Here is a 25,724-nt window from a genome sequence, read left to right on the forward strand (position 1 = left end):
AAATATAGTACTTTTTTTTTTTTTTTTAAGATTTTATTTTTTCCTTTTTCTCCCCAAAGCCCCCCGGTACATAGTTGTGTATTCTTCGTTGTGGGTTCTTCTAGTTGTGGCATGTGGGACGCTGCCTCAGCGTGGTCTGATGAGCAGTGCCATGTCCGCGCCCAGGACTTGAACCAACGAAACACTGGGCCGCCTGCAGCGGAGCGCGAGAACTTAACCACTCGGCCACGGGGCCAGCCCCTTAAATATAGTACTTTTAAAAGACCAAAATGAGTGCATTTCCTTAATCAAGCAATTCCACAACTAAAAATTTATCTTAAGGAAAAAATATTACAAGCTTGTAAAATGTTTGTACAATGATGGTCAATGCCAAAAGCAACAAAATAAATTTGCATAAGTGATCCCATACAAATTTTGAAATAGCTACTCTTTATGCAGCACATATGAGCTAATTTTATACATTATCTCCTTTAGTTGTCACAAGAGCTCTGTGAGTTATTATATTATTTCCATTTTCCTCTGCAGATGAGAAAATTGTTGGTCAGAGAAATAATGAGATGTGCCCAAGCTCAACAATCTAGAAAGTGGCAGATACAGAATTAAAACAAACTTGGTCTGACTCCAACAGCCAAGGTTCTTTAATTTAGATTACATTTATTGACAAGGAAAAACATATATCACAGTGGTAAATAAAAATGCAGTTTATAGAACAGCTGCACAGTTTGATTCCATTTTGTAAAATACACACATACCTATAGATATTAGACATATAGATTTGCATGGGGAAAATTCTAGAAGGATATACATCAAAATGTTAATAAAAGTTATAACTCATGTTTGGGAAATTTTTTTTCTTCACACTTGTTTTTCTCATTTTTCTACAATGATTACATTTAACTTATAAATGGAAAAACAAATCTACAAAACCAATGTCCTTTGAAGTTGCAAATCACAGCCTATCACTTATTTTACTCCAAACCCAGAGTCCATTTGCACCACACATTTTCAAATACATAAATAAGGCAGATCATTCATATATTTCTGTTCAACAAACATGTCTTGAGCACCTACTATGTTCTAGGTACTCTTACATAAATGATTCTACCTCAGTGTACCTGGATTCTGCTCCAACTCTGGTTCCTAACCCTCACCCTCCCTTCTGCTATAAGGCCATTGGACAGTGTGATTTTAGAACCCCTTCTCACTGCATCTCCTCTCCTCCCTCCTGCCCTCCAGCCGTATATGTCTAATTCAACAAGAAAACACCTTGAGGTTTGAGTTCCTACAGCCAAGACAGCCCCTCCCAGAAAGGATGGAAAACAGCTGCTCAGCTTGAGAGAGAGAAGAGGATGCTCCCGCATCAAGGAACTGCGGAGGGGTGTGTGAGGGTGAGGGTGGGGAGGAGGGCAAACTCTCCTCTCTATACTAATGGTGAGGAAAGATCCATATGACTTTGGTAACATGAGCGTTAGGAGGACTAAACTCTTCCTGGTACCAGTGAAAACAGCATCGGCACTGTTTGTAAAGGCAGGATTAAAAAATGGTTTAAAACAATTAAAAGAAAAAACACACCACCATACCAATTGGAGCCTAAAGAAGAATAACGTTTAGCAGGACCATTGAATAGCACAGTGCCCAGCACAGCCGACGAGGTGGGGATTTGACTTAACGACTGCAGTACCCTCTGTTCAGGCAGGGGCCCTCGTGTGGTGGGACGCGTGATCGATTATCGGCTAACTAACATTCTGTTGTCGATTAGAGGGGGTGGTACCTGAACAAGCCGATTTCACACACACCGCTGTGAACCTCCGCAAGGAAACGAAGAGGGTGCCGCCCTAGAGCACCAATTCACCGGGCCCTGACGCCCAGCGTGTGGTCATCACCTCTCCCCTGTGCTCCCGTCCACACTGCGCGTCACCCGCCGCCGCACTCCAGGCTGCGCCCAGAGCGAGGCAGCCCTTCCCGGGGCATCAGCGGGCACCTCGCTCCCGGCCAGGCGGCCGCCCGCGCGCCCGGAAGAGACCGTGCGCTGAGGCCGGAACAAAGCCCGTGGGCATCATCGTCGCGCGCTCCCCGAAGGTCACCTAGACGACCCGGCCCCGCCCCACCCACAGCGTCTGGCAACCTAGACCACAGACCAGCCCGGAAGGAGGCAAAAAATGGAAGGGCCTCTAGAAGAGGATCCGGGGGAATCCTTGAGACCTGAAAGCACAGCCAAGTCCCCAAATGACAGCCACACAGGTGACCAGGAAGACAACTGGGAGAACCAGAACGAAGAGGAGGCAGATGACCAGACTACCCAAAGATTATCTCACCAGGCTAAACCCAGAATATTTGGCCAAACTGGCTACAAAGGAACTGAACACCTTGGGCGCAGAACATCTGATCAGGCTGACCTCGGAGCATCCAACTATGCTAACGTTGATGCTCATGGAGTGCCTGAGCAGGTTGACCGAAGAATGTCTGAAGGGACAGACAGCAAGGCATCTGGCCGAGCTGATCATGTAGAGACTGAACAGACTGACAGCCAGATGTCTGTTCCAGGTGAGCAAGGAACTTCTGAACAGATGGAACCAAGATTGTCCAGACAGACTGAAAGCAAAAGAGCCTCTGAACAGAGTGACCACAGAATGTCTGGCTGGGCCAACCAAAGCACCTCTGAACAGATTTACAGCAGATTGTCTGGCCTAGTTCAAGGAAAAATTCCTGCACAGATTGACCATACAATGCCTGCCCCGGTTGACCACAGAGCATCTATAAAGACTCACCACACAACGTTTGCCCAAGCTGTTCAGCTAGCAGAACAACAGGCTGCTGACCAAGCTGACAGCAGTGTTGATAACCTGACGGTTGACAGGGCTGACAACAGTGAATCTGACCAGGTTGACCACTTTATGAACGAAGGCGACAATGACACAGAAGCCAACCTGTTTGACTATGGAGCACATGGCCAGTCTGACGACGAAATATTTACCCTATTTGGCCCCAGCAAGGAGAGCGAAGAGGCTGACTTCAGAATAGAACCCTGTACATTTGAGGCTAGCCAAACAGACCTCAGCAATTCCAAAATTTCAACTGAAACTGACACTGAAAATGTAACTGATACGCAAGTGTTCGACTCACTTGATGGCAGATTCATCAATAATTTCCAAGCAAAAGACCAAGCCCTTTCCCAAAGACTTCCCTCCATCTCATCCAAACCGGATTATGTCAGCAGACAGGAAACAACTCAAGCCATAGAAACCAAGCGTGTAGGTGAAAGGGATATTTGATACCCACCTCGGGGGTTGGAAGCCAAGCCAGGGGCCTGTGGTGGTGGTATGGGGGGTTGTGATATGTGTGACCTATAGATTTCAGGAAGGGCAAGAGAAGGGTGAGAAGTAAAGAAATTTGTTGCCTTCTCTGCTACCCTAAGGCCATTGAGGAAGGATCAAGGAACGAGGACTCAGGAGACCTGGGTTTCAAGTCCTAGTTCTGCTGCTGTCTCTGAGACACTAAGTCATTTCCCCTCCCTATCAAAGGAAAGGAATTTGGAGTGAATTGGAGGTGCCTGTGAAGGGAAAAGTATTTAAAGTAGATTGGATGCCTAGGTACCTCCCAGGACTTGAGATGCATTATATTGCCTGGAGGATCAGCCAGGTCTCTCAAAATAATGTGTCTTTTCTCCACCTCCTGGTGTTTGGATCCCATCAACACTGGATTCCCCTGATAATAGCAACAAGAACGGCAGAATTCTTGGGGCTTTTAAATTTATTAAAGACTCTGTGGGGGGATATTTCCCTTTTAGGATGATGCTTCAGAATACCGGAAAGGAAAGAGTTCTCTTGTACACAGTCAAACTTACAGGAGGTGGTTCCCTCCTACAGTCTATGAAGATCCTTATCAAATTTCACTGCAATACGTGGAGAAACACCACATTCTGCAAATATTCCAGGTAAATCTCTTAATCCCTTTCTTTATGAGTTTTACAGTAATTATAATGTAAAAAACAAATTTTTTTCAATAAGTATAAGAAAGAGCCTTTCATATGTGGACGATAACAAATACATGGATAAAGAGAACAGATTAGTAGTTACCAGAGGGGAAGGGGGTTGGGGGGGGGGGTGAGCGAAAGGAATAAAGGGGCACATATGTATGGTGATGGATAAAAATTAGACTACTGGGGGTGAGCATGATGAAGTGTATTCAGGAATTGATAAAGAATAATGTACACCTGAAATTATACAATGTTACATACTATTATAATTCCAATAAAATTACTTGGGGGAAAAAAAGAGCCTTTGCTGTAAAAGGGATATAATCTCATTGAGCAGTAAGTGCATTAGGATGTATTAACCAAAAGTAGTAAATGGTAAACACTAAATGGATGATATTTATCATGATATGAAGCCCTTCAGAAGGATTAGAGATCAAGTAGGTTGGTTGATAGGGAAAAATTTAGCTAAGGGTTAAAGTTTGAGCCAACTAGGAAGGAAGGACAAAATATTGGCAATTGAACAGGAGAGAAAAAGGCTTTCTAGGCAGGAATATAATACTTTCAAAAGGTGACAAACCTGTGGCCATCTAAGAAACCACATTCTGTAGGAGAAAAAAGAAGCAGTTAAAAGTTGCTTCTAATTCTTGAAATTACAAATCTTATTGACCTCAGGATATGGGGCTGGAACCTTCTTTAAAGTCTAGCATTCCTTGGCCAATACAGAATTCCAGGAGATTATCACTTTTATAAAATTTCTGTTGTTTGGCGAATTGTTTTTGTTTCCCCGACATGCTTATTTTTATGATAATATTACTACCCAGAAAATCATATATACATATATAATAACCTGTACATGTGAAGAAACTTGGTGGGGAGAAAGGAGTAAAATAAGAATGGTGCACCTCAAATGAAAACTTCTGAACTGGAAAAGTTGAAGTCTAAAGAAGAAGAGTGTAGAGGAAAGAGCACAAATTTTGCCATCTGTTGGCCCAAGGCTCCAACCTAATGTCGCCACTTCTTATCTTTGCATGTGATTTGAGGAAAATTACTTAATTTCTGTGACTCTCAGTTTCCTCATATAAAATAGGTACAAGTGATATTTACTACATTAATTCTGCTCCATGCCTTTTCCTTCTTAAAATGTCCTTTTGTGGGAGAGGGATAATGGCTGGATTTTCTAGCTTTAATCAAAGAACTACTAATTATTAAACTGACAGATGAAAGCTGTTGAAGAAAGTAGAATTCTAATCACTTTATAAATGATTTTCTTCATCTCTCAAGGAAAAACAATGCTTATGCATGCAATGTCGTTATAAGAGAAATTAGTTCTCAAATGTGTGTTCAGTAGAAACATATATGAAATACATAATTGGTGGGGGTGGGTTAAACAGACTTCAATATTTTATTTCTGAAAGCCCCATTGTTATTCCCTGCAAATGAGAATTCTGTTTACTTTATTATAATTTGGGGGGTTATTCAACAACAACAAAAGTTTGGAAGTGAATCTCTCACGTTTTATATATGCTTTCTCATTTATTATTACAAACACTGAATATCATTTTCACCATAAGGAAAGTTCTATGTAAAATCATATACTAGCGTTTAAAAAATTTTATTCAAAATACTTTCCTTTGACTTTTCTTCAAAGCCAATAATTTATTGATTTCTCAGTCTGGCAAGATCATAATTCTCAAAACAGTAACTTTCTCCAAAACTTTCTCACTACCTCTTTCATCTTGGAAACTAGAAAAATATCCATTGCTCCTTATTACTGAATTTTCATTTTTCCAAACTTTACCTTAATTTGCCTAATTTTATAAGTAGTAAGAAAGTAATTTGTCACTTTGTGGAGATCTGTGAATTTCTGTAAGCCACTGTGGTACACGTTAGGTTAGTACGGAAGATGCCTTCAGGTGTAACCTGACCACATCGCCAGCTCAACTCGGAACCATAATGTGGCGCCTTTCTCTCTCTCTCTCTCTCTCAGCAGATCACTGAAAACTTAGTCTATGAGAAACCAGAGGACCCCCTGAGATTTATGCTGAGCCAGGTATGGAGTAGGAGAGAAAGAACAACCTTTCTTATTCTGTTGATTGTAAAGTATAGCACACATACAGGTGTACAAATCAAAGCATGTACAGCTCAGTGAATTATCATGAAGTCAGCATACCTGTCGCTACCAGTCAAGTTAAAAAATTAAAACATCGCCAGCATCCTAGAAACCCCCTTCTTTTCCCTCACAGTCATTACTCTCCACAAAGGGACTATGATTCTGACATTTATGATAATGGCTTCCTCACTTTATAATTTTACCACTAAACGTGAATCGTGAAACACTTTGTTAGGTTTGTCAGCTTTTTCAATTTCATATAAAGGATTTGTTTCGCTCAAAATTATGTCGATCAGCAAAATTATGTCTTGCTCAAAATCCATGCTGTTATGTGCGGCTGTAGTTCATTGTCATTGCTGTATAGTATTCACTGCATGAAAGGCCACAGTTTATGCGTTCTATGATGAATGTGGACATTCCGGTTGTTTCCAGCTAGTACAATAATTTTCTTATGAGCTTTCGTGTGCATGTCTCTTGGTACACAGATATGTACATTTTGCTTGAGTACAGACCCAGACAGTGATTGCTGGGTCATAAGATGTGTGTTTGCTCAGCTCTAGTACATTATTTCAAACAATGTTCCAAAGTGATTGTGCCAGTTTACACTCCCAGCAGTAGTGTATATTAGAGTTCCAGTTGTTTTACATCCTTCCCACTTATATCCAACAATTAGTATTATCCGTCTTTTTAGCATTAGCGATTTTTTTTTGGTGGATAATAATAAATCATTGAAGTTTCAATTTGCTTTTTACTGATTCCTAAGGCAGTTGCTTATCTTCTATTTGTTTATTGGCCATTTGGAAATACTTCTTTTTCTATTGTATTGTTTGTCAATTTTTTACTCCTCTGTAACAGTTTTCTGTATATTCTGGCTATCAGCTCTTTGTTGATTGTGTTTGTTGCAGGTTTCTTTTTCTGCTTTCTCCTTTCCCTTTTTATCTCTTAAAGGCACCTTTTGATGAACAAAAATTCTTAATTTTGATGTCAAATTTAACAATCTTTTTATTTCTCATTAGTGCTTCTGGTGTCCTATTTTACAAGTCTCTCTTAGCCCAGGTTCCTCACCATAGTCCCCTGTATCATCTAGTAGAAGTTTGTCTGTCGGGTTTTTTCTTTTGCTTTTTAATTTTGTTTGTTGCCTTTTATATTATATCCAATCTATCTGGAATTGATTCTGTGTAGGGGGTGAGGTGGGGTCAAGTTCCATTTTCTTCCAGTTGACCAAGGACCTTATATTAAAAAAACTGTACCTTGCACACTGCCCTTTACTTGATTCCTACAGTGTATTTGTCTATCCTTGCTCAGACACAGCCTGTCTTAAATAGTATGCCTTACAATAAGACCACATCCATGAGAGCAAGTCCTCACGTCTTATTCTTCTTTAAAAATATCTTGGGGGTCCGCCCCATGGCCAAGTGGTTAAGTTCATGTGCTCCACTTCCTTAGCCCAGGATTTCGCCTGTTCGGATCGTGGGCACTGACCTAGCACCGCTCCTCTAGCCATGCTGAGGTGACGTCCCACATGCCACAACTAGAAGGACCCACAACTAAAAAGTATACAACTATGTACTGGGGGGCTTTGGTGAGAAGAAGGAAAAATAAAATATATATATATATATATATCTCTTGGGTGTTCTTAGGCCTGGGCGTTTATATATCAGTATTAGAATTATGTGTCAAGTTGCACAAGCACACACACACATGCGCACACACAGGCACAAAAGCATACACTGGGGAGATTTTTATTGGGATTGCACTGAATCCGTAGATCAATTTGGGGAGAAGTGACAGCTTGAAACGGTGAGTATTTCCAATTCTTTATCCTCTCCGTTTGTCTAGGTCTTTAATTTCTCCCAGTACAGTTATTATTTGCATAAAGGTTTTACATATCTTTTCATGCACTCATCCATAGGTATTTTATAACTTTGATGCTATTGTAAATAGAAACTTTTGAAGTTTCACATTCTAATTGTTGGCATATAAACATACATCTAATTTTTATTAATTTTATATCCAGCCACTTTACTAGACTCAACTTATTAATTCTAATCATGTATTTGTAGATACTTTGTATTTGTAGATACATGTATTTGTAGATATATATTTATATATATAAAATATATATTCTGCATGTACAATCATATCGCTTGCAAGTAGTGACAGTTTTGTTTGACCTTTCCAATCCTTATTCTTTTTTCCTCCCTTGTCATATCACATGTATTGTTTATCTTCTCTTTGCCCCTTCAGATCCACCTTCCTCTCTTCTCTACCCTACACAGAAGCTAATGTGTTTGGACTAGATCAGTAGGCTCTCCTTCCTTCTGACTTCCAGTTGGTTTAAGGTGATGGGAAACGCTGAAGGAAGACTGGAAGGAGGAAGGAGGGTGAGATTAGGTTTATTTCCCTGTCCTCTTCCCTTATGATCTGCCTGTCTTGAGTTGTCTGGAAGTGACGCCTCCTCTCAAGGCATCTTACTTTACATGACTCTTTGCTTCTGAATTCCATAATGTTCCCTCCTCCTGACCTTCAGTCCTAAGGTTAGGTCAACTTTTGCTAGCTTTGGATTATTGCATTATCTCCTGTGACTCCCCTATGCCTCATTCTTTTTAAATGGCCTCTTTTTGAATTAACCCTTATTGAATTCTTCTATTTTAAATGTGCCCTCTGTTTCCTGGATCTCCAGTAGAATTAATGTTGAGTAGATGTAGCTACAGTGGTTCACCTTGCTGGCTCTTGATGTTTAAAAAAAAAATTTTCCCATTTAACCGTTAAGTATGATGTTTGCTGTGTTTTACAGAAACTATTAATCATGTTAAGGAAGTTCTCTTCTAGTCTGTTTTCTGAGGGGTTTTTTTTTATTATGAATCATTAAATTTTATTATTTTTCTATATCTATTGAAATGATTGTATTATTTTTCTCCCTTATTGTATAATTTTTCTCCCTTATTCTGGTAATGTGGTAAAATATCCTTATTTTTCATTTTAAAAACTTTTCAAGGGTACATACAGAAAATTGTGCAGATCAAAACTGTACAGTTTGAGTAATTGTCACTACCTGAACAGACTCATGAAACCACCAGTTAAGAGAGAGAATGTTACAGGCTCCTCGGAATCTCATGTAGTACCTATTTCCAATCATTACCCTTTCTCCACCACAAAACAACCGTTCTTCTGACTTCTAGATTAGTTTGGCTTTTTTAGATTTTATATAAATGGAGTCAGATAATCTGTACTATTTGGGGGCTGTCTTCTTTCAATTGACATTATGTTTGTGAGATTCCTTCATCTTGTGCGTATTATTCATTCCTTTTCATTTCTGTATTCTCTGTTCCAAATCAGACATTTGGTTGTTTCCAATTTTCCATTGTTATGAATATCGCTGTAGTGAACATTCATGTGCTTTTCTCTTGGTGCATATGTGCGTGCATTTCTATTGGGTTCATACCTAGAAATGGAATTGCTAAGTCATAGGGTATTGACATAAGTTCAGCTTTAAAAGATGGCTGCGAAAAAGTTTTCCAAAGTATTTGGACCAGTTTACACTCCCACCTAAAGTGGCATTGTTGTAGTTTTCTTCATGTTTCTTGTGCTGTGGTACTTTGAATTTCTAGGAACTATGGGCTTACAGTTTTTATCATATTTGGAAATTTGTTAGTCGCTATTTCTTCAAACACTTTTATGTCCCAGCTCCCTCCTCTGGGAACTCCAATTACACATATACTGGGCCACTTGAAGTAGGCTCGCAACTCACTGATGCTCTGTTCATTTTTTATAAATTCTTTTTTCCTTTCTATATATCATTTTGGATACTATCTGTTGTTATGTCTTCCGGTTTACTAATCTTTTCTTCTGCAACATCTAAAGTACCATTAATAATAAAGTGCCAATGTATTTTTCATTGAGTACATTATAATTTTTGTAGTTTTCATTCCTAGAAGTTTAGCTTGTGCTAGAATGTTGATATCTCTACTTTACTTTTTGAACATAGAGAATACACTTAAAATGGTTTTTTAAATCTTCTTCTTTATATGCTTGGTACTATTTTTTAATTGAGATATAATTGACATATTGTATTAGTTTTAGGTGTACACCTGGTAATTTTTGATTGGTGCAAGATGTTATGACTTTAACCTTGGTAGGTGCTGGAGTTTTTTGTATTCTTATAAGTATTCTTGAGCTTTATTTTGGGACCTAGATAATTTACTCAGAAACAGTTTGATCCTTTCAGATTTTGCTTTTGAGATTGTTTTAGAGCGGAGCAGAGCAGTGTTCAGTCTACGGCTAATTATTCCCCACTACTGAGGCAAGACCCTTTGAGTACTTTCCCCAATGCCCAGGATTCATGAGGTTCTCCAGTTTAACTGGTGCTAATGGCACTGTTCCTGGTTGGGTCTTTCCATGGCCTCAAGTAGTTTCCTCAGACCCATGCACTGATCTGTACACAGGGGGTTACTTGAAGGGCACCTGCTGCGGATTTCCAGAGTTCTTTCTCTGCAGTTCTCTCCTCTCCAGCACTCTGCCCTGTGAACAATAGCTGCCGTGGTTTCCCCAGGCTCTCGGGTCCATCTCTTCAGCTAGGGGTCTGCAGGGTTCCTCTTGGGTTCTCTTTATCTACACTGAGGCCAGGAAATATTCTGAAGAGAGTAAGCTGGAGCAATCGTAAGGCTCATTTCATTTCTTTCCTGTTTCTCAGAGAGCACTGTCCTTTGTTGCCTGATATCCATTGCCTTAAAAGCAATTGTTTCTAGTCTGTTGTCTGTTTTTCAGCTGTTTCAGACAGCAAAAAACGTGGTCACCATTAGAAGAAACAGAAGCTCCAAAACTTTGTGTTTTAATGCTTTTCATCTGTTTTGAAAATTTTTCAGCCACTAGTTTTTCAAATGTGGTTTCTATCCCCTTTTTTCTCTCTTCTCCTTCAGGGAACAGAATATTTGCTGGGAGTTCCTTTTTGTTATTTACTTTTAAATGTTTCTCAATTATAGAACATTTCCAACATGCAAAAATAGAGAATAGTATTTTTAACCTCCGTGTGATCATTACTCCTATTTAATAACTATCATCACATAGCCTATCTTGTTTGATATATACCTTACCTGCCTTCTCCTCCCCAGACTATCTTGAAACAAATCCTAGTCGTAATATAACTCTATTTGTAAATATTTGGTATATATATCTCTAAAACATAAGGACTTAAAAAAAATCTAACCTCAATCCTGTTATGACCTAAAATATTCTCCGTGATCCCTTAATGTCAAATAACAAGTCAGTGATCATATTTCACCAACTGTCTACTTTTTGTTGTTTTAACTGGGATCAAAATAAGGTCCATACATTCTGACTGATCAATAAATGTCCTAGATCTATTATATAAAGATTCACCCTTCATTTCTCTCCCTCTCTTTATTTCTTATAATATTCTTTATTGAAGTAACCAGATCATTTGTTCTAAAGAGTTTCCCAGTCTGGATTTTGCTGATTACTTTCCAATGATGTCATTTAACATCTTCTTCTGAACCCTATATTTTCTGCAAATTGCTAGTTATAGTTACATCTAGTGCTTTCTTTAAATTCAGGTTCAATTTTTTATCTTGGAAAAATTACTTCCTAGGTGCTCTGGTGTGTCTCCGTCAGTTGGTGCATAATGATCCAGCCACTGATGATCTTTTGTTCTATAAGCAGTTACTGATGATCATCACCCGACCCATTAATTCATTAGGGATTGCAAACTGGTGATATTCTAATTTTATCCTTCTTTTTTTATTTATTAGCCATAATATATCTCATCAATGATTTCGTTACCCTAAGGCATAGATTACATAGGAAAACAGGACAAATGCTTAACTCTTTGTCTTTATTTACCAGTTTTCATAACAAAAATTTTTCATTGAATTCTCTAAAGGTAATCAACCTTTTTATTATTACCAACTCATAGATTTAAATATATTTCATGCATTTCATCCTTGCAGTTATTATTCTTCTTGGTGCTCTAATCTTCCTGTTTGAGACCAATGGGAACTTTTTTAGGATGACTCCTAGCACTTTTAACATTCCTTGTAATCTTTGATCACTTCATTGCTTGGTGCTATAACAAAAGATGCTCCAGAAACAACTTATACTTTTCCTGCCCCAAATCTGAAAGCAGCCACTTCTTTTTGCCAAATCTTGCTTTGTCTTTTTTAATTTCAGCCTTTCTAGTGGGTGTGTAGTAATATCTTATTGTAGTTTTAATTTGCATATCCCTGATGAACAGAAATGTTGAACAGCTTTTCATGTACTTATTGGCCATTAATATATCTCCTTTTATGAAGTGTTTGTTCAAATCTTCCATCCATTTTTAAATTAGGGTTTTGTTTTACTATTGAGCTGTAAATGTTTTTTATATATTATGGTTATACCGGTCTGTTATCAGATAAATGTGTTGCAAATATTTTCCTTCATTGCCTAGCTTTCCTTTGATTTTTCTTTACAATGCTTTTCAAAGAGCACACATTTTTAGTTTTGGTAAAATATGATTCATCCGCCTTTCCCTTTAGAGTTTTGAGTCGTATCTAAGAAATCTTTATCTAACCCAAGTTGCAAAGATATTCTCCTATGTTGTCTTCTAGGAGATTTATCATTTTCACTTTAAAATTTAGGTCTATGATCCATGTGTAGGTAACTTTTGTGTATAGTGTTGTATGAGTTTTCCTTGATGCTGTAACAACTATTATAAACTTAGTTGCTTAAATCGACACACATTTCTTATCTTATAGTTCCGAACGTCAGAAGTCTGGTACAGGTCTCCCCATACTAAAATGAAGGTGTTGGCGGCTCTCTTCCTTTCTGGAGGCTCTAAGGGGAGAATCCGTGTCCTACTCATTGGGTTACTGGCAGAATTCAGTTCCCTGTGTTTGTAGGACCAAGGTCCCCATTACCTGCTGATTGTGAGCTGAGCCATTCCCAATTTCTACCAGCCGCTGCATTCTTTGGCTCAGGGTACCCTTTCATCATCTTCAAAGCCAACGATGGCCAGTCGAGTCCTTCTCATGTGAGTTGTGCTCTCTTAATCAGTCTAGCTAGAGATTAATCAATTTTGTGGATCTTTTCAAAGAAACAGCTTTTGGCTTTGTTGAGATTCTCTATTCTTTATCTTCAATTTCATTATTTTTTGCACTTATCTTTATCATCTCTTTTTTCTCTTCCTAATTTTGGTTTATTTTTCTCTTTTTTTCTAGCTTCTTAAGGTGAAAGCTTAGATCATTGATTTTAGACCTTTCTTCTTTTCTCCTCTAGACGTTTAAAGCTATATTTCCCTCCAGGCACTGCTTTAATTGCATCTCACAAATTTTGATATGTTGTATTTTCATTATCATTCAATTCAAAATATTTTCTAATTTCTCTTGTGACTTTTTTCTTTGACCAGTTATTTATTTAGAAGTGTGTTGTTTAACTTCCAAATATTTGGGGGTTTTCTAGATATGTTATTGTTATTGATTTCCAGCTTAATTTTGTTGTGCTCTGTACAATTTCAATCTTTTTAAATTTACTGAAACTTTTTTATGGCCCAGTATAGGTTCCATCTTGGTTAATGTATCATATTCACTTGGAAAAAAAAAATGTATTCTGCTGTTGTTGATGTAGTGTTTTATAAATATCAATTAGATCAAGGAAACTGATAATGTTCAAATCTTCCATGTTTTTCTGGGGATTCTGGTTTAGTTCTATCAGTTGCTGAGAAAGAGGTGTTTAAATCTTCTACAATGATTGTGGAATTGGCTAGTCTCTCTTTAAGTCTGTTAATTTTCCCTTCATGTATTCTAAAGCTCTGTTATTAGGCATATGCACATTTATGATCATTATGTCTTCCTGTTTAATTGACTTTTTTATCATTATGAAATGTCCATCTTTATCCTTGGTAATAGTCTTTGTTTTGAAGTCTATATTCCCTGATATTAACATAGCCAGTCCAGCTTTCCTATCTTACAGTTTACTTGGTATGACTTTTTTCACATGTCCTGCAATGCCTAAAATATGTATTTTCCAGCTCTTTTCAGAAAAAGTTTGCTAACCCCTGGTTTAGACCATTAACATTTAACCTAATTATCAATATGGTTGAATATAGATGTCTCATTTTATTATTTATTTTCTGTTTGTCTCTGTTTCTCATTCTTCTGCCCCGCTTTTATTGCCTTCTTTTGGATTATTTGAATAATTTTAGTCTTCTACTTTATCTACTGGCTTTTTGGCTATACCGCTTAGTATTTTTTAGTGATTGCTCTAGGGATTACAATATATATCCCTAACCTTTCACAGTATAAAGTTAATATTTGTATCACTTCACATAAAAAGGAAAGCTTATAATCATATAGGTCCCTTTACTCCCATCCACTATCCTTTAGGTTAATCTTGTCATAGGTATCACTTTCTACATATGTGAAAAGCCCCATAAGGCAACAATATAATTTTAGCTTTAAATAATCATGTATATTTTAAGGAACTTAGGAAAAAATAATCTTTTACGTTTACCCAAATAATTTCTATTTCTAATGTTCTTCATTCATTTGTGAATTTCCAAGTTTCCATCTGAAATTGTTTCCCTTCAACCTGAAAAACTTCTTTTACCATTTCTTGTATTGCAGGACTGCTGGCAATGAACACTTTTAGTTTTCCTTTATCTGAAAATCTATTACACTTTCATTCTTGTAGGACATTTTTTCTGGATATAGAATTCTGAATTGACTTTTTCCCTAAGCTCTTTAAAAATGTGCTTTCACTACTCTCTACCCTTCACAGTATCTGATGAAAGGTCCACATTGTTGCTCCCCTATACATGGTATGTCACTTCTCTCTATCTGCCTTTATGATCTTCTCTTTTTCTTTAGTTTCCAGGGGTTTAATCATGATACTCATTGGACTTTACCTTTTTGGGGGTTAGCTTGGCTTCTTGAATCTGTAAATTTATGTCTTTCATTAAATTTGGGAAGTTGTCTGCCATAATTTCTTCAGATATTTTCCTGCCACATTTTCTCTCTTCCCCTCTTTTTGAGACTCAAATTAACCTTACACTAGCACCTTTTGATGTTATACCACTGATCCCTGAAGTTCTCTTCATATTTTTCAAGTTTTCTTTCTCTCCAGATCAAATAACTACTTGGCTCTATTTTCAAGTTTGCTGACTCTTTCCTCTGTCATCTATATTTGGCTGTTAGCCCATCTGGTGAATTTTTATTTTTCAGTTCTAAAATTTCTATTTCTTTTTTTTTCTATATTTTCTGTTTATCTTCTGGCATTTCCTTTATTTTCTTTCACTTCTTTTCTTTACTTCATTGAGCATAGTTATAATAGCTGCTTTAAAATGCTTGTCTGGTAATCTCAACATTGGGTCATCTTGGAGTTGCTGTCTCTTGATTGTTTTTTCCATTTATTTTTTATATTTTTCTGTGGTAAGAACATTTAACATGAGAAGTACCCTCTTAACAAATTTTTAAGTGTATAATATGTTATTGTTGATTATAGGTACAGTGTTGTATAATATATCTCTAGAACTTATTCATCTTGCTTAACTGAAACTTTATACCCATTGATTAGTATCCCATTTCCCCCTCCCCCTAGCCCCTGGCAACCACCATTCCATTCTTTGATTCTATGAATTTACACTTTAGATAACTCATATAAGTGGAATGATGCAGTATTTGTCTTTCCATGAGTGGCTTATCTCACTTAGCATAATATCCTCATTCATCCATATTTTCACATATTGCAGAATTTCCTTCTTTTTTAAGGCTGAATAATATTCCACTGTATATATATACCACATTGTCTTTATCCATTCCTCTGTTGATTGACATTTAGGTTGTTTTCACATCTTGGTTGTTATGTATAGTCTGCAGTGAACATTGGAGTACTAATATCTCTTCAAGATCTTGATTTCAATTCTTTTGGATAAATAGAACAATCTCAAAAGTGGGATTGCTGGACCATGTGTAGTTCTATTTTTAACTTTTTGAGGAACCTTCATACTGTTTTCCATAGTGGCTACACTATTTTTCATTTTCACCAACAGTGTGCACAGTTTCCAATTTCTCCACATCCTCGCCTACATTTGTACCTTTTTTTTTTTATAATAGCCATCCCAACAGGTATGAGGTAATATCTCATTGTTGCTTTGATTTGCATTTCCCTGATTGTTAGTGGCATTGAGGATTTTTTCATTTATCTGCTGGCCATTTGTTTGTCTTCTCTGGAGAAATGTCTGTTCAAGTCCTTAGCCCATTTTTAAATTAAGCTATTGGGGTTTTTTACTATTGAGTTGAAGGAATTCCTTACATATTTTGGAGGTTAACCTCCTATCAAATATATGATTTGTTGGGGCCAGCCCGGTGGCACAGTGGTTGAGTTCACGCTTTGCTTCAGCAGCCCGGGGTTCTCAGGTTTGGATCCCAGGCATGGAACTAGCACCCCTTATCAAGCCATGCTGTGGTGGGACCTCACATAAAAGAGAGGAAGATGGGCACAGATGTTAGCTCAACAACAATCTTCCTCTAGCAAAAACAGGAAGATTGGTAACACGTGTTAGCTCAGGGCCAATCTTCCACACACACACACACACACACACACACACACAATAATTATATATATATATGTGATTTGCAAATATTTTCTCCCATACTGTAGGGACCTCTTTATTCTGTTGATTGTTTCGTTTGCTGTGCAGAAGCTTTTTTGTTTGGTGTAGTCCCACTCATCTCTTTTTGTTTTTGTAGCCTGTGTATTTGGTGTCATATCTGTGAAATCATTGCCAAGACCAATGTCATGATATTTTTCCCATGTGTTATTTTCTAGAAATTTTACAGTTTCAGGTCTTATGTTTAAATATTCAATCCATTTTGTTGATTTTTGTGTGTGGCATAAGATTAAGGTCTAATTTTATTCTTTTGCATGTAGATATCCAGTTTTTCCAGCACCATTTGTTGAAGAGACTATCCTTTCCCCCTTGTGTATTCTTGGCACCTGTGTTGAAGATCAGTTGGCCATGTATGTATGAATTTATTTCTCGGCTCTGTATTCTGTTCCATTGGTCTATATGTCTGTCTTTATGCCAATACGGTACTGTTTTGATTACTGGAGTTTTGTAATATATTTTGAAAAAAGGAAGTGTGATACCTCCATCTTTGTTCTTCTTTTTACTGCTTAATTTGGCTATTAGGGTCTTTTGTGGTTCTATATGAATTTTAGAGTTTTTTTTTCTATTTCTGTTTTTTAAAAAGTGTGACATTGGGATTTTTATAGGGATTGCATTGAATCTGTAGATTGCTTTAGGTACTATGGACATTTGAACAATATTAATTCTTCCAAATCATGAACATGGGATATTTTTGCATTTATTTTCTTGTTTAATTTTTTTATCATATTTTATAGTTTTCAATATACAAGTCTTTCACTTCCTTAGTTGTTTATTCCTAAATATTTTTTTTTTGGTGCTGTTGTAAATGGGATTGTTTTCCTAATTTCCTTTTCAGATAGTTTGTTGTTAATATATAGAAATGCAGCTGATTTTTGTATGTTGATTTTTGCATTCTACAACTTTACCTAATTCATTTCTTAGTTCAATCAGGGTTTTTTTTTTTGTAGAGTATTTAAGGGCTTTCTATAAGATCATGTCATCTGCAAACAGGAAGAGTTTTACTTTTTCTTTTCCAATTTTGAACAAACTTTGGGTAGAAGAAGAAATCAAACAGGAAATTAGAAAATACCTCAAGACAAATGAAAATGAAAACACAACATGCCAAAATTTGCTGAATGTAGCAAAGGGAATTCTAAGAGGGAAGTTCATAGCAATAAACACTTACATTAAAAAAAAAAAAGAAAGATCTCAAATAAACAATCTAACTTTACATCTCAAGCAGCTAGAAAAAGAAGAACAGACAAAGCCCAAAGTTAGCAGAAGGAAGGAACTAACAAAGATTAGAGCTGAAATAAATGATATAGAAAATAGAGAAACAATAGAAATAATGGAACTAAGAGTTAGTTAGACAAAGGAAAGAGTTACCCTTAGCTAGACTCAGGAAAAAGAGAGAAGAATCAAATAAATAAAATCGGAAGTGAAAGAAGAGACATTACAACTGGTGCTACAGAAATAAAATGGGTGATAAAAGAATACTATGAACAATTCATTATATGCCAACAAACTGGATAACCTAGAAGAAAATGGATAAATTCCTAGAAACATACAACCTACCAAAACTAACTCATGAAGAAAGAGAAATACTGAGTAGACCTAAAACTAGTATGGAGATTGAATCAGTAATCAAAAACCTCTCAACAAAGAAAAGCCCAGAACCAGATGGCTTCATGGTGAACTCAATTAAATATTTAGAGAAGAATTTACATCAGTCTTTCTCAAACTCTTCCAAAAAACTCTAGAGCAGGGAACACTTCCAATCTCATTTTGTGAGGCCAGCATTACCAATACCAAAACCAAAGACACAAGAAAAAGAAAACTATGGGCAAAGATCCCTGATGAACGTAGATGCAAAAATCCTCAACAAAATACTAGCAAAACAAATCCAACAGCACGTTAAAAGGCTCATACCCCATGACCAAGTGGATTTATCCTTTGGATGCAAGGATCGTTTAACATATGGAAATCAATTCAAGTGATACACAACATTAACAGAATAACGGGTAAAAATCATGTGATTGTCTCAATAGATCCAGAAAAAGCATTTGACAAAATTCAACACTCTTTGATGATAAAAACTCTCAGCAAACTAGGAATAGAAGGAAGTTACCTCAACATAAATAAAGGTCACATATGAAAAACCCACAGCTAACATCATATTCAGTGTTGAAAACCTGGAAGTTTTTCCTCTAAGATCAGAAACAAGGCAAAAATGCCCACTCTGGCCACTTCTGTTCTACATAGTACTGGAAGTCCTAGCCAGAACAATTAGTCAGGAAAGATACATAAAAGGCATCCAAACCAGAGAAGAAGGAGTAAGGGTCTTTACCATTTAAAATGGATTGCATTTTCTAGGTTTTCTGTCAGTAGGAAAATTTTAGATTGTATTCTGGACAGTGTGAATATTATGTTGTGTAGACTGAGTTCTGTCATATTCCTCTGATGAATGTTGACGTTTTTGTTTTAGCTGGCAGTTCATGTGGTTACATTCAAATTGTAAGCCCTCTCTTGCCTTCTGTGGTTGATGGATCGTAGCTTGGGTCCATTCTTTAGGTCTTTGTTGCACTACTTTGAATCTGTCCTGTGAATGCATGCTTCAAGGGTCAGCCTGAGGCTTGTCCAGGGTTCATACACAGAACTGGGGAATCATCTTTCTTCTAGGATTCCCCCTCGCTCTTCAGCGTCTGGCCTTATTTGACCAGCTTCTTCCCCTGATTCCTCCATCCAGAAAGACAGTGGGCTTTCTATCAGAATTTTGGGCCTTCTTGAGCAGCCACACCTATGGCTATGGCTGTGACTGTCATTGGGTCAAAGGTACAAAAAATGAGGAATTCGTTCCATGTTGATCACTTGCTCCAAGTTTAGACTTTCCTCCAAAACCTGCCTATCTTTGCATAGTCTCCAGAACCTTCAGGTAATTGTGGGGTTTTTGTTTTGTTTTGGTTTGGTTTTTCTTTTTTCAAGGGGGAAGGATTGTATTTTGTCCACAGTACATAGCTGTTATTTGTAGGATCTTGTGTGTGTGTGAGGAAGATTGGCCCTGAGCTAACATCTGTGCCAATCTTCCTCTGTTTCATGTGGGGTGCCACCACAGCATGGCTTGACATTCAGTACTAGGTTTGCGCCTGGGATCCAAACCTGCAAACCCCAGGCCGCTGAAGTGGAGTGCTCAAACTTAACCACTACGCCACCAGGCTGGCCCCACAGGATTTATTTTTTTTAAGTGCTTACTCTTACATGTAGGAAGCAGATCTTCCTTTTTTATATATAATATATGCATTTAAAGTTTATCACATAAATATAAGTATGTGCTATTTTCATTCTGTTTAGTTTAAAATAGTTTATAATTTTCGTTATGCTTTCTTCAACTTATGGGTTTGGGGACATTAGATTATTTATATAAATGATCAAATATTGGATTTTCTAGTTGCCTTTTGGTTAATGATTTCTAAGTCAATTGCACTTTGCTCATGGAACAAGACTTCAAGTCTTTGAAATATGTTGACTTGCTTTATGACGTAGCATATGGTTAATTGTTGTGAAGGAATTAATTGGAGTTGAAAAAGATTTGTTCTGCAATTATTGGGAAGTGTTGTAAATATATCCATTAGATCAGGTTTGCTAAACATGTTGTTCACGTTTTCCAATATGATTGTGAATTTGCCTGTCTCCTATAGTTCTGTCAGTTTATGCTGTGTATATGCAGTTGGGGCTATGTTATTAGGTACACTGAATTTAGAATTCTTGTACCCTTCTTGTAAATTGAACTTTTTCTCATGAAGAGGTAGAACGTGAACTCTAACTACTCTGTTCAATGTTGGTATTGCCATACCAGGTTTATTTTAGTCAGTGCTTAAATGGTATATATTTTTCCATCCTCATCGCTTTTAACTTTACTCTGCCCTTAAGTTTTAGATGTCTTTCTTACAGATAGCACCATTATAATTTTTATCATTATTCAAATCTTACAGGCTTTTAATTAAAGCATTTAGTCCATTTATGTTTGATGTTATTAAAGATATGTTGTGTTTGAGTCTATTGTCCTACCATATGCTGTCTCTTTGTCCTATCTGTCATTTCTTTTCCTCTCCTTTTTGCATTCTTTTATCACTCCATTTTTCTCTCTATTAGAAGTTATACTCTCTTAATTTTTAGAGGGATGGTTTTGCATTGAGGTGATTTTTAAAAATTAATAGACTTTATTTTTTAGAGTAGTTTTAGGTTTATAGAAAACTTGAGCATAAAGAACAATGAGTTCTCATTTACTCCCTTCTCCTTCCCCCGTTCCCCACCCCAGGTTTCCCCTATTATTAACATCTTACCTTAGTGTGGTGTGTTTTTTAAAGTTGATGAACCAATATTGACACATTATTATTAACAGAAGTCCATGGTTCATATTAGGGTTCTCTCTTTGTGTTGTACATTCTATAGGTTTTGACAAATGTATATGATGTGTATCTATAATTACAGTGTTGTACAGAATAGGGTCACTGCCCTAATGATCCTCTTAACATTTGTTAATGGTTCCCCTAGAGATTACAACATGTATTCTTGACCTATCAATGTCTAAGTTATTGTACCAGGTCAGTACAAGGACTTCTGTATTTTAAATTTCTACATATTTTAACCCCACAAGATATGGTAATCCCATGTAGACCAAAACTGAAAGTGGAAAAAATTCTTTTTCATTCTCCTCAGGTACAGGAAATGATAAAAACCAGAGACAACCCTGAAACCTACAATGAATGAATCTCTCCTCAACATTGTTTACGACCATCAATATCAATACTCTGTTCAATTTGCCGCTCTGAAAAGTAGTTTTTGAATGGTCATTGGTAGTGACTCTGCCTAAATGTGTTCTTAATTTTTAAGTAAAAATCCATAGGGTATCTTTGTAAAATTCACATAATAGTTACAGATACCTCTGTCTAATCATACAAAAATATACACATTATACTTATCCATGCATTGATATGTCAATGCTCATTCCTCCAAAGCACTGAACAATAACAAGTTCACAAATCCCAAAGAGGATCAAGAAAAGAATATTAGCAATTTATGTGCAGTTCTCTTAAAGCATACAAATCTATCATGTCTCCAAGCTGTCTATAAAATTTTTGATCAGAAAGCCTGTGGAAAATAATTTGTAACATCACTTTTTGTCTCTTTTAATGGGAGATGATTGTTGTAATATCTCTTATTTCTTAATACCTCCAACATGTTTCTACTATTTTCCTTTTGACCCTTCCTGTTACGTTCAGCCATTAGTAGATGTGATTTAATCTATTCCTACGGATGGCACTCTTCTCATTTTTAACCTACAGCAAAACTCAGACATGTTATACTACCCTTTACACACCTGTGGGAGAGGCCAAATGGCACTTCCTCATCACCTTTAGCCCCTGAAGTGTATCTACATCGGGTGGAATGTGTAACCAGTCAAACTGGTATTTAAAAGCAAAAAGCCTCAACATGGTCCCTCTGGTATGAGAGGATCTGCCCAGCAGTCATGACTGAGATGATCATCTGCTGCTCTTTTCGTGAGCTGAGCCTTTCATTTGATTTCCACTTGAACATTAAAGCAGACTTGATTGTTTATTTTGTTTCGCTGGTGACTTGATGCAAGTATGTGGTTGTATTACAATGAATTAAGCTTCCGTTTGAACAATCATGCATAAATCCTACTTTTTTTTTATACCTGAATTTCTTTTCTAATAATTATGTTAAAAAATCTCCTGCTTATATCTTCAAAGTTTGTTTAGTTTTTCTTCCAATTGTCCACAAAATGTGCATGTGCTCAGACTCAATAAACGTTCTCCACTCAGATAAGCAGCTTGTCCGTTGATTGTAGGCTGGGAAAACGAGGTGAAAGCTATAAATTTGCAGTGAACCTATGGGAAAAATTTGAGTGATGTGACTGTTACAATTAATCAGTTGTTTGAACAAAATAACCCAAAGATTGAAGGGACAACAATATTATTACTGATCAAAACCTTGGATGTTATCAGTAACATCTGAAATTAAGTACTGAAGTTAGCTCACTGGTTTTCAGCCCTAATACCAGAGAGCTTTTTATGTTTTTTAAGGCAGAACACCTCAAACCAGACCACACCAGCCACTTCAGCCCAACTCATTGGCTTTCTGTGTTGTGTTTCACAACTGTTACATTGACCTTTTACAAGGAGAAGTAGACCAGAGAGGATGGGCATGGTATGGTCCAGTGCTCCTGTCTGAACGTGTTTGACTGAATAGAGAAGTGAGAAAATGAAGACCAAGCCTGACTTTTAGCAACTCAGGCTCTCTACCAAAAGAACTGTCTAGTGTAGATCAGTCAGCTATAAGTATATTCAGTCCTTAGTCCCTAAATGGTAGGAAGTAGTCCCAAGCCAGGAGTAAACACTAAAGGTGAGAATCCAGGTGGGACTGGCTATTAATGAGAAGAGGAAGAAGAGTCCCAGAGATGGCCTTTTCAGAGGAAAACTGACAGAGGACATGGGCGGCCATGTAGGATAAAAACGTGGTGCGGAATAAGTGTCAATGTCAGAACAACCAGAAATCAAAAGATGTGCGCTCCCTTGATTCCCTTACAGGAACCCTCCAAGGATGCTTCTGAAGGAGGAGCTATACCTATAGATATGGGGTGTGAGTGTCTCAGGTGTTGTTAACTGAGATAACATGTAAAAGCACTTAGAACAGTGCCTGGCACTGTCAGCTCTTATTATCTTAGTAGTTTTATCATCCACGGTATCAGTATTCGATTTTACCTGTGCAACCTGATGACCCTCCCTCACTGCGTTTCCCAGCCACTCTGATCTCCTCACAATAATAGGAAAGTGAAGCTGCTCGAGCAGTTTTTCTGGGCCTGTCCCCTCCCCTCTTCCATTTAAAGATAAATGTGACATCATTTGTCATAGGGAAATGTAAATCAAAACCATGATGAGATACCACCTCACACCCACTAGGATGGCTAGAATCAAAAAGACAGACAATAATACGTATTATTATTAACACTTATTAATAAGTGTTAATACACTTATTAATGTATTAGTAAGGATTAATTATTATTAGCTATAATTAAGGATGTGGAGATGTTAGAACACTTATACACTGCTAGTGGGAACGTAAAATTGTGCAGCCGCTTTGGGAAACAGTTTGACAATTCTTCCAAGAGGAACGTTGTATTATCATATGATCCAGCAACCCGTACCTAGGTATATACTCAAGCAATTGAAAAGGTATGGCCATCCAACACCTTGTACATGAATGTTTGTAGCAGCATTCATAATAACCAAAAAATGTAAACAATGCAAATGTCCATCAAGTGATGAATAGATTTTTAAAATGTTATAGTCAATAGATGAGTGGATAAACAAAATGTGGTATATACATACATACCATGGAATATTATCCAGCCTTAAAAAGGAAGGAACTCTTGAGCCAGCCCAGAGGGCCTAGTGGTTACAGTTCAGTGTGTTCCACTTCTGGTTTGCTTCCTGGTTACAGAACCACACCACCCATATGTCAGTAGCCATGCTGTGGTGGCAGCTCACATAGAAGAACTAGAAGAACTTACACCTAGGATATACAGCCATGCACTGATGCTTTGGGGAGAAGAAAAGAAAGAGGAAGATTGGCTTTGAGATGGCTAACAGATGTTAGCCCAGGGTGGATCTTTCTCTAAAAAAATAAAGGAAGGAAATCCAGTCACATGCGACAACATGGGTGAACTGACAACAAATAAGCCAGTCACAAATATTGTGTGATTCCACTTATATGAGATATCTAAAATAGGTAAAGTCATAAAAAGAGAAAGTAGAATGATGGTTATCAGGAACTAGAGGGAGGGAAAAATGGTGACTTTTTTAATAGGTATAAAGTTTCAGTTTTGCAAGATAGAAAGTTCTGGAGATCTATTGCACAATAATGTGAATGTACTTAATGCTAATGAACTTTATGCTTAAAAGTGGTTAAAACAGGGAGTTCTTGTCAAGATGGCACTGTGAGCAGACATTGAACTCGCCTCCTCCCACAAACACAACCAGGTTACAACAATTTTAGGAAGAATCACCCTGGATTGAAAACTGAAAACTGGATAAAAAGAACCCCCACAACATGGGACAGTCCTGACGAAAGCAGAAGAGGCAGTAACTCCGGCCAGAGAGGAAAAAAGCCACCTTTGGGAGCAGCAGAGCTTCTCAGCTGGCCAGGCGGGAGCCAACCTAAGGATATCCAGATAGCATCTCAAGACGCCTAAGACTCTTGCGCTACTATACATTGGAAGGCGGACGGACTTCCCCCCGGGAGGAGGTGGAAATAGGTGAAAACTCCCTGACCCCCGACCCCTGACCCCCGGACGGCCTAGTTCCTGCAGGAGGCTCTCTTCCAGCGGACTCCCCCATAGCATTGCCACACACCAAGGGCAGAAGTGTGCAGTCACCAGCGGAGCGACGGTGGAAACAGGTGACAACAGCCCTACTCAAGCCCCCCGCGATTACACCTAAGCCCAGGGGGAATCCCCAAAGTCCCGCACCCACCGGCAGGGAAGGCCTCCACTCGCCATTAGCCGGGAGGCCCTTCCCAGAATCCAGAACAAAGGGAAGCTCCCGGCGGGCGGATTCCCCGGCACGGCACCAGACCCCAAGCTGCTGCTGGGCCCACGGTCTCCGGTGCACAGGTCAGTGCAGGGGGCGTCCGGACTTCCTGTGGACGTGCTTGGGGACACGGTTGGAGGTCCAGTGCCTGGCTCTGCGGCCCGCGGGGAGGTTCCGGGGTGCAGCACCTCCCTGGCAGGGAAAGCCTCTGCTCGCCATTAGCAGGGAGGCCATGCCCAGAATCCAGGACAAAGGGAAGCTCCTGGCGGGCAGATTCCCTGGCACAGCACCAGACCGCAAGCTGCTGCTGGGCCCACGGTCTCTGGCGCATGGGTCAGTGCAGGGGGCACCCGGATTTCCCGTGGACGTGCTTGGGGACAGGGTTGG

The 25,724-nt window shown here is 38.0% G+C and overlaps 1 protein-coding gene across 1 annotated transcript; it reads left to right on the forward strand.

The window, feature by feature from the left end:
* Nucleotides 1–2,042: 2,042 nt before the first annotated feature.
* On the forward strand, nt 2,043–22,569 carry TEX55 (testis expressed 55). Its single transcript, XM_070508920.1, has 5 exons — nt 2,043–3,251; nt 3,788–3,934; nt 5,964–6,026; nt 17,010–17,099; nt 21,445–22,569. Exons 1-4 carry the CDS (start codon nt 2,160–2,162, stop codon nt 17,037–17,039), a joined length of 1,332 nt encoding a protein of 443 aa, XP_070365021.1. The 5' UTR covers nt 2,043–2,159; the 3' UTR covers nt 17,040–17,099; nt 21,445–22,569.
* The last annotated feature ends 3,155 nt before the right edge of the window (nt 22,570–25,724 follow it).

The sequence above is a fragment of the Equus asinus genome, chromosome 5, assembly GCF_041296235.1.
Source record: "Equus asinus isolate D_3611 breed Donkey chromosome 5, EquAss-T2T_v2, whole genome shotgun sequence".
Classification (NCBI taxonomy): domain Eukaryota; kingdom Metazoa; phylum Chordata; class Mammalia; order Perissodactyla; family Equidae; genus Equus; species Equus asinus.

Coding starts and splice junctions, on each gene's coding strand:
- TEX55 (XM_070508920.1), top strand. CDS start 2,160: ATGGAAGGGCCTCTAGAAGAGGATCCGGGGGAATCCTTGAGACCTGAA. Junction 3,935..5,963: donor ACATTCTGCAAATATTCCAG/GTAAATCTCTTA, acceptor TCTCTCTCTCAG/CAGATCACTGAAAACTTAGT. Junction 6,027..17,009: donor TGAGATTTATGCTGAGCCAG/GTATGGAGTAGG, acceptor TTTTGCATGTAG/ATATCCAGTTTTTCCAGCAC.